At 39.4% G+C, this 13,695-nt stretch overlaps 2 protein-coding genes across 7 annotated transcripts in view; both read left to right on the top strand.

The window, feature by feature from the left end:
• The first annotated feature begins 6,405 nt into the window (after window positions 1-6,405).
• On the top strand, window positions 6,406-9,941 carry LOC148392117 (protein NDRG1-like). Its single transcript, XM_088386495.1, has 12 exons — window positions 6,406-6,598; window positions 6,773-6,878; window positions 7,100-7,220; window positions 7,313-7,375; window positions 7,467-7,527; window positions 7,818-7,904; window positions 8,031-8,087; window positions 8,178-8,344; window positions 8,605-8,704; window positions 8,806-8,841; window positions 8,919-8,970; window positions 9,077-9,941. Exons 1-12 carry the CDS (start codon window positions 6,548-6,550, stop codon window positions 9,265-9,267), a joined length of 1,092 nt encoding a protein of 363 aa, XP_088242621.1. The 5' UTR covers window positions 6,406-6,547; the 3' UTR covers window positions 9,268-9,941.
• A 2,532-nt stretch (window positions 9,942-12,473) lies between these two features.
• The window catches only part of LOC148392116 (focal adhesion kinase 1-like), a 29,874-nt gene continuing 28,652 nt past the window's right edge, over window positions 12,474-13,695 (top strand). For 3 of the 6 annotated variants that reach the window (XM_088386488.1, XM_088386494.1, XM_088386487.1), the window contains exon 1: window positions 12,475-12,604. In XM_088386488.1, the coding sequence (XP_088242614.1) occupies window positions 12,526-12,604 (79 nt within the window). In that variant the 5' untranslated portion in view covers window positions 12,475-12,525. Of the gene's footprint in view, window positions 12,605-13,695 lie in introns of all 6 variants that reach the window. The other 3 variants (XM_088386491.1, XM_088386489.1, XM_088386490.1) reach the window with 3 other exon arrangements.

The following is a 13,695-nucleotide window of genomic DNA, read 5'->3' as shown; positions in this document are numbered from 1 at the left end:
TTCTTGGTTATAATGGTGGTCCCTTGGACAAAACCAGTTAAAAACCCGTGCAGCACACGATACTCACCAGATATGATGATTAGTAAATATATTCATCTGTGAAGATTGCTACAAAGTGTCATCGAGGACCAGCTCGCTACTAATAGATTAATTTACATTGATCTGTACTAGGAGGCTTGATAAATAGTAGACTACACAGATTGAATCGGTAGATTGAAACTCTCCAATATTTATCGGTTGTCAGCTATTTTTTTTTCTTGGGGATCGCTTCAAAATCCTGACTGCGCAAATCCCAATGGATACATACAACTAAACCTACAGCACATATGTGTTGGGTCTTTTTTTTCTTACTTGGTTAGAGTATGTACAGTATGTCGAGCCAGAGAGTCACAAGACTGTCACAGGCACAGCCTTTTTAAAGCAGACCAGGATGGGGCCTCACTTTCATATCAATCACTTGGAGTGGAGGTTAAAGTGACTGATCTAGCACATGAACGGCTTCGGAAAAAAAATCTGCCTCCTCTTGATAAAAATAACTATATGTTGCTTGTATGGGTGGTAATTTGTTGCATTTTAAATTGTAAAGAATGTATAAAAGTTGAATCGTTTTTTTTGCCAGCCGATTTATCAGACATTTATCAGGAATCCCTAAAATCACATAATGTGATTTAACGTGAGGCTCATTGAATAGAAAAGTTTAAATAGCTGTAAATGTCAGTGTGAATGATTACTTGACTCTTGACTGGCGAAAAGTCCAGGCCTTACCCCACTTCAAAGTCAAAAGGGATTTGCTCCAGTTTACTCACAAAAGATAAGCAGGGTGGATGAAAGAAAATGTAACACAAAGACCTACTCAAAGGTTGACATATTTTAGGCTTAAATATTAAATTCTAAACAAATCACCCACTCAATCTTGACTGCAGCTGCAATGACACACCTGCCCTCAGGTATTGGGGATTTTCAAAATGTCGTGTTGCTGGGTGAGATGTGAGGAGCAATAATCTGTGATTATTATTGAGATGATACAAAGCAAGTCAGAAAAGACCGTCTCACTTTTGTCAATTTGATCCTCTGTGAGAGTGCCATCTGTGTTGATGCTGCAAACCGTGCAATGCAGTTGGCTTAAACATGGTTGTCGCAATGTTCTCAGGAAATATGAGCTGAGATCCTGTAGGTCAAACATCAGCTGGCAGTCTTGTGATTTTCGAATAGCCCAAAGGACACTTGGGTGCAGGGTGCGGTCTCTCTCACACTGATGTATGAAGGCCACGGGCTTCATTTGACACATAAACTGCTCGAGCCTGTTGGTCTGCCACCTCTGCCAGTTTGTGCTGGCGTGTTTATTACCGCTTCAAAGATGCGTTGTTTTTATTTCATGGCTGCTCTTTTGTTCCCCTGGCGAATGTCACAAAACATGTTTGATCAGTCACATGTCATGACACCAGTGTCAGATTGAAGTATTTAGAACACAGATTGGCCATTTAATCTACTAGCTGGTATTAAAGAGGAACTAAAAGCAACATGTCAAAAGGTATTTTTAATGGGCAACTTTATCTTGCTGCTGTTTGTCTATTAAGTATATATTCTGAAAAAATATGTTTAAAACATTGCATCTACTTGATTACGAAGGCCCCCATTTTGTAGGTCTTTTTACTTTCACAATAGCGTAAAATATGTCTAATATATGTCTATGTGTTACTATGCAGCGTTATGAACGAAAAAACACAGTTAGTAAATACTAACTAAAACTACTAAAAAACTAAATACTAAAAAACGGCATCTGTGGGGCGGAAGTAATAATAATAATAATAATAACAATAAAAATAATAATAATGCATTTTATTTATGAGGCGCCTTTCAAGGCACTCAAGGTCGCCGTACAAACATAAAATAGCATACACAATTAAAAGAAAAACAAAAAAGTTTGGATGCTAGTACATCAACACATCACTATCCAGAACTCATGTTAAATTGCCAATTCGATATGCTAAAAAATGTCACAAATAATCACAAGAACATGCATAAATGTAACCTTGATCACACTATTAAAGTCAGCTTTAGTCTGGTATATTTACGTATCTGCATAGTATGCGGACGTGCTAATTAGTGCATGTTCCCCCCTCCCGGTAAAATGTCACTTCAAATATTAAATAAATCACTGTCTTGTCTTATCTCAAAAAGTGGAAGTTGTAATTCATGCATGACCTGTAAAATTCACGACACGAGACTAGAATGTGAACTATAATCACCATGTAAGAAATGTGACTCACCACAGAGTGCATTCCACTCACAGGTGTGTTTTCCGACAAATCCTTCGCTTGCTACTCTCGGTCTTTCAAAAAAATGTTGCAGCACTGTTTCTGCCATTGTATGTGTATAATTTCACTGTACACATTGTTTTCTGGAAGCTAATTGCCACCACTTGGACAACCTTTTGTAATTTTAGAGGCCATTGGTAACTTCTATTAATCTTGTGATGTTTGAATAAGTTTGGTATTTTAAAATATTTATGTAAGTTTTCTTTTTAGTGATTTTATTGTGTGACAATGTGCAAATACTATTTTAAATTTGGACTGGCTGTGATGTTATTTAGAGGATTTTCCATGGCGCTCGGTAGTTTAAAGAGACAATGTAATTTGATAGATGCAAAGAGTTACATGAGTACTATCGGTGAGTATTATTTATTGCAGGGTTTCCCTGCCTGGTGCTGAGTCCGATCTAGTGGACAAAAAATAAACCCAAAGGTCTAATGAGGATAGCCTGCATAACGGAAAACATCATATGATGTCACACATATTTCTTAGTTCAGCTGTCTTTAACTTTTAAGAACAAAGCAGACATTTTGGTTTTATAAAGTTTATTCTTATTATGGATGTGGGTATGCTGGAACCTGACCCAGGATTGGACGCCAGTCAGTCGAGTCACATAGAGACAAACAAGCAAGCAACAATGGCAAATACAACAAGTATTCATAATACTCTGGAAAAAAATGTACTGCAACAATTCCAAACAAAATATTCATATCTAAGAGTTTTTTTTACCATGATGTGCCATATTGAACTTACAATGAGGACTATTAAAGGAACATGATAAGACCAATTTTAACACATTTTCACACCGGGCACCTTGTGGTATTATTTTAATAAATTTATTTTTCTCAGTTCATATTTTAAGAGCAATTTATGCAGAAATCCAGATAATAACAAAGGTTCCACATGATTCTTGCAACTTTGTGTATTCTGTTTTATTTTATGAAGTTACTGATATTAAACTGTGCAAGTGGTTATACTTTTTTTAAATTCAGGTTTCAAAAGCTTTGGCTCTACTTTTGCAGCCAAGTACAGCAAAGTGAATCAAATTAGTTCTTTCTTTAAGCTGACAACACCACCACACATCCTCACTGGCACTATTACTATAAAAGGAATCATAGAAAGCAATGGTGGGCTTTTACGTGCACACACACACAAACACACACACACACACATGCACGCACGCACACACACACGCACACACGCACACACATTTGGTGTACTGCTCATAAAACGTGGTTACCTACATGTCGACCCATCTACACAAATAGCATGATCCAATACGCACGCACACTGTGAAACAAAAACAAAAAAACACATACACACAGTCAAGCATGAAGCAAGAAGCAGCAGCTGCTGTGTTATATTTAGAATGTTTTGAAAGCTGAGAGTCAGAGATTGAGACTTCACCTGCACGCTAAGTACTTTCCATGGCAGCCTATTGTCAGCATGACAAAGAACATACATGTTGAGACAAACAGAGAGCGATAGAGAGAGAGAGAGAGAGAGAGAGAGAGAGAGAGAGAGAGAGAGAGAGAGAGAGAGAGAGAGAGAGAGAGAGAGAGTTTTATCTGGTCTGTTGACAATATTCTCCCTGAAACAGTTTGTAATTCAATTTGGAAAAGTTTCCTCCCCTTGATCAGTCGATAAAGTAAAAAAATAAAAAAATTCTGTTCAAGTGTCACTGTTCCCCATGGGCCATAAAGCCACACTTGGATGAGTTTAGTGTGGAAGAATCTTGTTGTCAGGTCGGAAAACAGTGTGCTTTGACCTCTCAAATGCTCTTTTGGATGAATGGACTGAATGATTCAAACAAAAAATTGCTATCCCCTAACTTGTATATCCAAAACACATAAAAGCAATCCCTCAAGGAAAATATAAGACTGATGAGACAAGACAAGAATGATGAGGCACACACATCGCCTTCACCCCTTCGCTGAATCTGGGGGTCAATGCCTTGCTCAATGGGACTTCAAAAGTATTCAGAAACCAGACTAGCATCACTCCAAGACAAATTGCAATTTCCTTTAGTCCACAGTCAGACTCAAGGCTGAGTCGTAATAGATGAGCTTTGCAGCCCCGACCCAATCTATTGTAGCTATAGCTGCATGTGTACGGTATTTTCTACATCGCCGCTTTCTGTATATGTTGTAGTTTGTGTGGTCAAATACTTTTGTCTAAATAATCTAACTTCAATTAAAAAAAACGTCATGAATTGTGAAATTCTGTTAAATGTTTGAGACTAGTCTGCTCCAATGCAAGAGAACTCCAGCTCAAATCCCCATCTAGTGGAATCTACTGGTAAATGACACAGCAGCAGTGTTCTGTACATTTTATCTATCATCTGTATTTTTATTAGAATGATTAAATGTCTGAACTGAAAGATTCTGTCAGACAGAACATGTCAAACAAATTGTATTAAACTTTTGACTAATGTCATTTTAGCCATTATATGTAAGCATGAGTCACCTCCAACGGGTCCTGGGTTTGAATCTTGGATATGTAGCTTCCCCTGTGTGGATTTCTATTTTTTTAATGTTACTGCATTCTTGTGGTTTGCCTCTAATTACCACCTTTTCAGTGACTCAGTATCCATACTGCCAAGGCCCATGGCAATCTCAGTAGAACAGGTAAATTCAGGAATGACGTCACCTGTAAATCAGTATTATTGCTGACTTGAGGAAAAAGCCCACTGACACTGTTGTGAGATAATTACAAAAAAAAAATGTGGGACAGTGCTCAGTGATGAATTAGGCCAGAAGGTCAGTGTTTCATTAGCATTGCAAAGATCCTCAACAGGTTCCATACTGATGCCAAGCTGAATGCAACCATCTGCTGCCCTCTACTTTCAGCCATGACTAAAAGGATTACCAACTGTACCTGCACAGCTCTCGCAAATGTAAATAGATCTTAAAGACGGGACTAGTCTGCTTTGTTTCCGTTCAACCAGCAGTTCCTAGAAATTGAATGCATTTGGTAAAAAGTACTCCTGTTTTTTTCCCAAATGTTCTGTTGTTTTTCATCTTATCAAAGAACTACAGTAAAATTTCTAGAATTCAACCTGAAGAACTTTTTATCAAACTTTAACCTTCATAAATCACTAATGTGTTTGGATCCACAATGTGGGACTAGCTCCGAAGGTCAAAGTCTGGCCAGACTCAACTGGCCCTGGTCGGACATTTTTGGGAAGAAAAGATGAGAGCTTGCCACATTCATCATTATCATTACATTACTATCTAGCTGAATTAATTCATTCCAAAATTTTGTAGAAAATCTAACAACAAGCCAACGGTGTATTTTCTTTAGCAGAGGTCAGGTGTGTAAATATCTTTCTATAATTTTAATAATTGACTTGGTGCATTACATATTTTTATTATTTATGTGCAGCGACACCCCTTGGCGTCTGAAGTGTATAAAACACACAGATCATTCAAAGTAATAAACAGTACAGTGGACTGCAGTCAAGTGTCAAGGACAAGTAAGCAGAATTATGTGAACAGATGGCACTCTGAGATTAAGATATTGACCTGATACCTCATGGCTTGGCTGAAGGTGTTGTGGCTGACGCATACATCTTTTTACTGCGCCAGCTATTTAATCATCCACACAAACCATGAAAACAAATATTCAAATTATTACACCCTAATCCGATTGATCTTTTTTTATTCTTATTATTCTAGTAGTTTTGATAGCTATATTGTTATCATCAGTGATGCAGATGTCATTATCACAATCCAAAATTGTTTTTGAACGTATTCTCCTTTTTGAACCTTTTTTTGTTTCTTTGATGTTGTATATTTCCAGTTATAATTTAGTTCTGTCATGTGCCTCTATGTTCAATAAAGCAATCAATCCATCAATTGGAGAAGTTGCTCTCGAGCGTCAGATGTATCAAAAGACCAAATGGCAACGTCATGTTTACGTGGCCTTTGGTGCATGGTTAATTCTCAGTGGAAATCCCGTGCCGGTTCATCGGGACTGTCTGGAACAGCCTAAAGTGAGATTAAAAACAGAGGCCAGTTGGCCACATGTGAATCAGGTTGGACTTGAAGCTTTAGCAGCAGATCAGTGCTGCCGCGTATATAAAGCAGCTCAAGCAAATGGTCCGTCACACATCCTGTACGGGCTTTTGCGCATAGTTGTGCTCCCTACGAGATTTTCAAGAAATTCGCATTCAGACGACACTTATTGCAAGTTTTTCATCTATCTGTACGTGGGCCTTGAGTGCAACAGGAGTTATGGTTCTGGAAGAGAATGAGTCCGACTCTGTCTTTGAGCCTCACATTAAAGTAAGTATTATGATACAGAAATCATATATATATATTTACCCGCTGTTCTTCTGTATTCCAACAAGTTTCAGAATTGTCTTGCATGAACGTGCAGTCAAAATAATCATGTTTCTCCCACGTAGAAAAAATATGTAAGATATTTTATTCAACTTGTGATTTTTTTTTTTCTAAAAGGAGGAGGACATTGAGACTCAGTATGGGAATGTCCACTGCATCATGATGGGGACTCCTAGGGCAAATCGCCCAGTCATTCTGACATATCATGACGTTGGACTAAACCGTACGTATTAATGGAGCTGCTTATCTACCAGAAATCAATAGTAGCATCAAAGTTATTCCAACAAAGAGGGAGAAAATGAAATAAATATTTTATTCATGGGTCTACCATCTATAAATTGTCTTGTGAGAAATAGTTTACACATTTGTAATTCACTCTATTTGATCAATTTATTCATTTCATATTGCATAACTACTGCTTTCCCACCTCCACATTTTCTACAGACAAGACCTGTTTTGAGACTCTATTTGCGCATGAGGACATGCAAGAAATCCTCAGACATTTTCCTGTTTGTCACGTTGAAGCCCCAGGACAACACGAAGCGGCCAAAACTTTCCCTACAACGTGGGTACTCGCTGCAGTTCACAGGCTCATTCTTAACTGTACGTTAACTGTATGATGATATCACCATTAACTATTCATATCTGACCTTGTAGGTATTCCTACCCGACCATAGACCAAATGTCTGAAGCGCTGCTTAGCGTGCTCAAACACTTTGGGTGAGACAGACCTGATAATCCTCGAGTTTTACCATGATAATCTCCAGCTAATACCACAGATCCGGGTCTTGATTCTCAATGTGATTCTCAGGTTGCGCAGTGTGATTGGACTGGGAGTTGGAGCAGGTGCCTGCATTTTGGCCAACTTTGCTGTGAGTCCATATTATTTTTCATTTATGACAAAATTGTTGACCTAAGTGAAAATATGCATGTAAGAAAATAGACATTTTAAATTCCAACAAACCTGAAGAACTACGTGTAAAATAAATAATTATCGTTTAGCATTGGAAATTGGGTTCACTTCTTTAATTTCTTCATCAACATGACATCATACTGGTGAAAAATACAATACAAAAATATAAAATAGATGGCAGATGGTTGCCTGGATCAAACACAACTATACAAAATGCTAATTAAAAGTATGTCTTCTGTTTGTGTGCAGCTAAATCACCCTGATCTGGTGGATGGATTGGTTCTGATCAACATCAACCCTAATGCTGAAGGATTAATAGATGCCGTCACAAACAAGGTCAGCACCACTTAGGGCATCATGTCTCTCTCTCTCTGTGATTCCTGTATTAGCTTAGTTTAAAATTGTTGATTGTTAGTTATACTATACATCAGCATGTTTTTTTTTTCTCATTTTATGCTACAGCTTACTGAATGGACTCACGCTCTCCCTGACACAATTATCACACACTTATTCGGAAAAGTAAGTTGCCATAACAACCAAAGCATCCGTAGATAATTATATATTAAACCTCATTAACGCTCTGGTTCTTCCTTCCATGCTGACTTTTAGGAAGAGATCCATTCCAACCATGACCTCATAGCCACATACCGCCACTACATCAGCGCGACCATGAACCAGCACAACGTGGCCCAGTTCTTTCGTGCTTACAACAGTCGCAGTGCTCTTGAGGTGGAGAGGCCTGTTCCTGGAGCAAATACCAAAGTCAGGACCCTCAAGTAAGAATCATCTTCTGACCTGGAATGAAAAGTCATGACTAAAGTCAGTAATGCAGGGGTCACCAAGTCCGGTCCTGCTCTAATGTAATGCAATAAAAAATTTTTAAAGGAATCACTCAATCAAAAAAATTTGAAAGTCAGAGCTTTGACGTTCCTCCGTTCAGAGCTGAACATGGTCATGGTGAACTCCTGTTGCAGGAAATCCAGGCACGACTTAACGTTCTGTAAACCAACTCTTATGTGTTATGTGTTAATCCCAGGTGCTCCACATTACTGGTTGTTGGAGACAGCTCTCCATTTGTGGACGCTGTGGTTGACTGCAACTCGAAGCTTAACCCAACAAAGACCACACTGCTAAAGGTAAGCACGAACTTCTAGATTAATTTACTAATGTTTGGGTACGCTACCAAAGTGAATGAATTGTTTGTTTGACCAAAGCTACTTTTGCTTTGCCCTTCTAGATGGCGGACTGCGGAGGACTTCCTCAAGTGGCTCAGGCATGCCAGTCCATTGAGCTGTAGTAATTCTCCACCTGAAAAAGAAAATGTATTCATATTGTTTTGTCTCATAACAGCCAGCAAAAGTGATCGAAGCCTTCAAATACTTCATCCAAGGCCTTGGATACTGTAAGTGACATCAAAATTGCCTGACTTGTATTCACAGGATACAATTAAATTTTCTTCACTTTTATTTGATCCTTAATAATGAAATACCAAACTTTTGTGTCTATAGTATCCAGTGCCAGTATGACCAGACTTCGTTCACGGACAACCTCTAGCTCCAGCGTCTCGTCTATGGAGAACTCTCGGAGCCGTACACATGAGAAGCGAGGACGGTCCCATACTGATGTTTCCATGGATAGCATCTCCAACAACAACATGGATCGCATCGTTTCAAAATCCACTCATGAAGTGGCATGCTAGAGCACACAATGCATTCAGCTTGCTCTTGCATCTTGTTATTCAATGACACTTAAAGGTCACGGTCATAGCTAAATATGACATCAATATGCTTCTTTTTTTTTTTTTTTAGTCTCCTTTTAATGTTCCCCCGAGCAGCTTCTCCTTTCAACCTTTAAGTACCTAAAAATTTCCATTCTCCTTTTCTTACCACTACTACTGATTGCACATACTATCAATAATAATTTCCATGTATTATTGATTTGATTATTTATCATTTTGCTAATTATTTTATTCCTTACTGACCAAAAGAACTCATATCTTAACACTGATAGACCGTCAATTTTTCATCTTTTGCAGAAGTGGTTCATAGAAATGTGTACAAAAGGTAAATTATGATAGTCCATCATTGATTTGCAGAAGATAAATTATACTGTTACATGGAGTACTGAATAACGCAACACACCGCAGACTGTAAAATAAATACCAAGTAATACAAAATTGGAAAATGCAACAACTTTTTTTTGTTTTTTTATACGTATTGAGTTTTTTGATGATTCTATTGTTTGAGTTTAGTGGTGAGTGCAGGGGCTAGTTTTGTTTTAAGCACTTGTTTTAACTATATATTGTGAATATAAAGGAATAATGTAATATACTATATTGTTACTGTATGTAGAAAATAAAATAATACAGTGGTTGGAGTGTCTCTTACTTTTGGTCACTAGATGGCGCTCTCCGCATTGATCTACTACATAGTTCATGGAAAGCGGCGACATCCATCTAGCTCAGAGTCGTAGATGGTTTTAATACGGCTTATGGGTTTATCATAAGCCTTGTCGTTTCACAGATGGTCTGTATTAAATAAAAATAATGTAAAATTAGATATTTAATATAAATGGTTTGTTTCCATTCTTGAACTGAAAAGACACGCACAGTTTGAATTTTGATTACTTTCAACTTAAAATAATTCAGTACTGAAACTATGCATAGCACATTGCATACATCATGCAATCAGTCACTTTCCCTCTCAGCGTGCTTTCTGCATGAATGAATGTTCTGACTGTACAGTACGTGCAGAAAGAATCTTATGATGCAGTATGAATGCATTCAGTGTCGAGGCATGTGGGTTGATGAAAATGGATGATACAAATTGAAAGCACGAGATGTCAGCGTTGAATATATCTGTTTGTGTGAGGGGTGATGGGTCCAGATCACGAAGAAACTCTGCATTATGATGCTCAGATGAATAATGTATGGAGGAATCTTTTATTTAAACATGAGACATCCTCTGTTGCATGCTTAAGGGCTTGTAACTTTACCATCTATAGAAGCATATGATTTTACTGTGCTTTAGTATAAAAGGCTGCATTGGTAGTTTCACTCATTCAATGATTGAATTTGGTTGATGGAGTGCTCAGAAAGGAATAAAGGGATGTGGAAAGGGTGGACAAATGAATTGACACCTTTACATTGAGTTCCTTTTTTTTTTGTCTACTAACCATTATGCTGACCCTCATATAATCTATTTATTTCAAAATAACAATAAAAGTCATCTGCAGCAATGTGGGGAACACTAGTGCATGTTTTCTCCCCTTGACATCCTTCCTTGACGTGGTAGATGATCTCAGCATTATGCATGTGCATTATGCATGCACAGAATTTGATTTAAGAATAATGCCCCTTTCGGTGATGTGAACCTTTGGGCCCACAGTCCTCGTGACAGCTGCAGCCATGTTGGGAAATCTCGGCGCTCCAGATGCAGCAGAGCAGATCGGCACGGCACCGCACGGTTGCTAACTGGGCGTCAGTGACACCCACAGCCGGGCACGGCGCTGTTGTAGTGGACTCACTCAGACAGGGAGAGGGAGCCAACAGCGGGCAGACTCATCCTGCAAAAGTCGGATTTAACAGCACCGGTACTAATATGTTAAAGCCCTGCTTCCTGACTGAAAAAGCTGGCCGGTGACTAGAAGTAGGTGCGGCCTGGCCCCGGGATTGGGTGAGTATTGATCAGTCTTGGGAACAGAATGGTTGGGAAGAATCCCACCGTTAGCTGAATTAGCTTAGCATTAAAGGGCTAACAGTCAGACAATGGGCTGGATGCTGCACGGGGCTTGCATTATTGTCGACTGCTATGGAGATTTTGTAGAAATAACGCGCAGCCAGATAGTGTGGTCATTTGTGACACGATGCAGTCATTTGTATTCGTAGCAGACACTAGTGAGTGGTGCAGTGGCCGAAACCACCCCTCTGGGCTTCTCTGGTAACTTGGGTGCAAAGATGAACCCTGAGAATGATTAATGTCGTGCACAACGATCATTCTGAAACATGTGCAAGATAGCTGTACCCGTTATGATGCATTGTTGCAACCATGGATTTCTTACTTAACCATCTTAAGGTGCTTGGATCGCTGGCTGACAATCACTACTGAGTCCGATTGGTGTTTTTACTCTATTGTCAAAAATGACCAGTTTAAACTGCTCCAAAGGTAAAGAGGATTGTAGATGACTAACATATGATGTAATTTGTCAGATTGTCCTATGCGTGCCCCTGTCACACCTCTCTGCATATGCTCCTCATCAGCTGATGACCCTGGAAGAAACCCCAAAGGTTGAATAATCATAGTCAGCAGATCTTCATTAAGATCATATGTTGGTCCACAAATACAAGGCTATTGTTGGCATTCCTGACTCACTTACACCTATTCCTGGATGTGTCAGCTTTTATTGTTACTGGGTGAATCATCAGGCAATTGCCCTGGCCATCGTTTTAAACAGACACTGTCTGGTTATTTTACGGATACTGGTTACTGTCTCGTATTTATCATCACCTTTTCTATAAAGAGGCTGCTTACAGATGACTAGTCATTCTCATTCATACTGTAATTTGCCTCACAATGTCTAGATTTTTTTTTTTTTAAGACAAAATGACCCTTGACTTGTCTCCATGTGTCCTGCAGTGTCACTTCTCACATTTCTGGTACTAATCCAAAGAGGCAGTAGTGAAGGAAGCAACGCTGACAAAGTTGGATCGATGGTCACACCTGTCTGGTTTCTGACAGGGGGGAAATAAAGATGAGGGAGAGGGGCTTGTGGATGAAATTGGAAGCATGGGGGATGGCAGTGGTGCACCATGGAAAGAGAAACAAATCAACATAAGGGAGGAAACTGTTATGATCCTCGAAGGTGTGTGAATTGGAAACAATCGGGGGGCGGGTGCTCTTCCTCTCCTATTTGACGACATGCCGACCAACTAGGAAGTGGAGCGGGGAGGAAAAGGGGAATGCATGCAAACAACGAGCAGAGGTGCCTAAAGGCTACCAACATGCACTTCTGGGACTTTCTCGGCTGCTCCAGCAGAGGTATGTAGGTGGCAAGATGGCTCGGGAGGGTCTATTTGAGCCAGTGTGTGGGTGCTTGCTGGAAGCCAGGTAGTGAAGGTCTGAGGGCTGGAAAGGAATTTGCGTTGCTCGTCACCATGCAAGCAGTTGCATGTGGAAGGCTGAATGTGCAGCGCAAACATGGACACGGACGCCTCTGATATGCTGTCAGGTCGCTTTTTGTTTTTCTTTGATAAAGCTGTTCGGTTGCTTTGGATGGGAAGGAATGAAATGTCTTGCTTTGGATATCTGCCTTGTGATTACCGATCCTGCTGCCAAGGCAAAGTTTTCCCCGCCTTTGACGTTGTTTTGTTTTGATTGTTTACCTTTAGTATTAATTCTGTTTTCATGCGGACTGCAGTTACAAAATTGAACTTAAAGATGAAATAATGTGGAATTTTACAGCGACTGCGCTTCTGTTGCTACTTTAAATGCTACATAACTGTAGAGCTGACTCATCTTCAAATCTAGCTCTGTAATGAAAAAGCAAGCACTGATTTTGTGTTTGTGTCTAGAAAAATGTACATTACATACGTTCATGTCAGGCGAAGTTACTTACTTGTACACTTTGCTCAGTTTTCACATATGTACTGCACAAGAGCGAGACAGTTTGTCCCCAAAGAAAAGAGTACTGGTATCGTGTAGTTGTAAAAGTGTCTCGATACTACACACCGATACCACGTGACATCTACTTAGTGGGTAGGAGTGATGTCACATGTGGAAATAGGTGACTGCATATTATGCTCTGGAAATGGATGACTAACTGCTCAGGTCTTGACCACCACACTCCAATTCCATGTGTGCTAGGTTGATTGAAAACACAAAATTGGCCTTCTATGTGGATGCGAGTGTGAATGGTTGTTTGTCTATATGTGCCCAACAGTTGGCAGTTTAGCACACTTGGGACTCTAGTTGGGGGTAAGTAGTACAGAGAATTGATGGATGGGTCGACTAAGCAAATGGAACATTTTGAGGTCCGGACATTTGCTCTGAGAAATTCTTTGGAACCGGACCCCTGCTTCAAATTTTTGTATTTGAGTAAGATTCTTAACACAATCATGACGTTTGAATTT

This window comes from Syngnathus floridae, chromosome 10, assembly GCF_059516105.1.
Source record: "Syngnathus floridae isolate MCC-2025c chromosome 10, RoL_Sflo_1.0, whole genome shotgun sequence".
NCBI classification, from domain to species: domain Eukaryota; kingdom Metazoa; phylum Chordata; class Actinopteri; order Syngnathiformes; family Syngnathidae; genus Syngnathus; species Syngnathus floridae.
The sequence above is the reverse complement of the archived record's forward strand: the minus strand, read 5'-3'. Positions and strand labels throughout refer to the sequence as shown.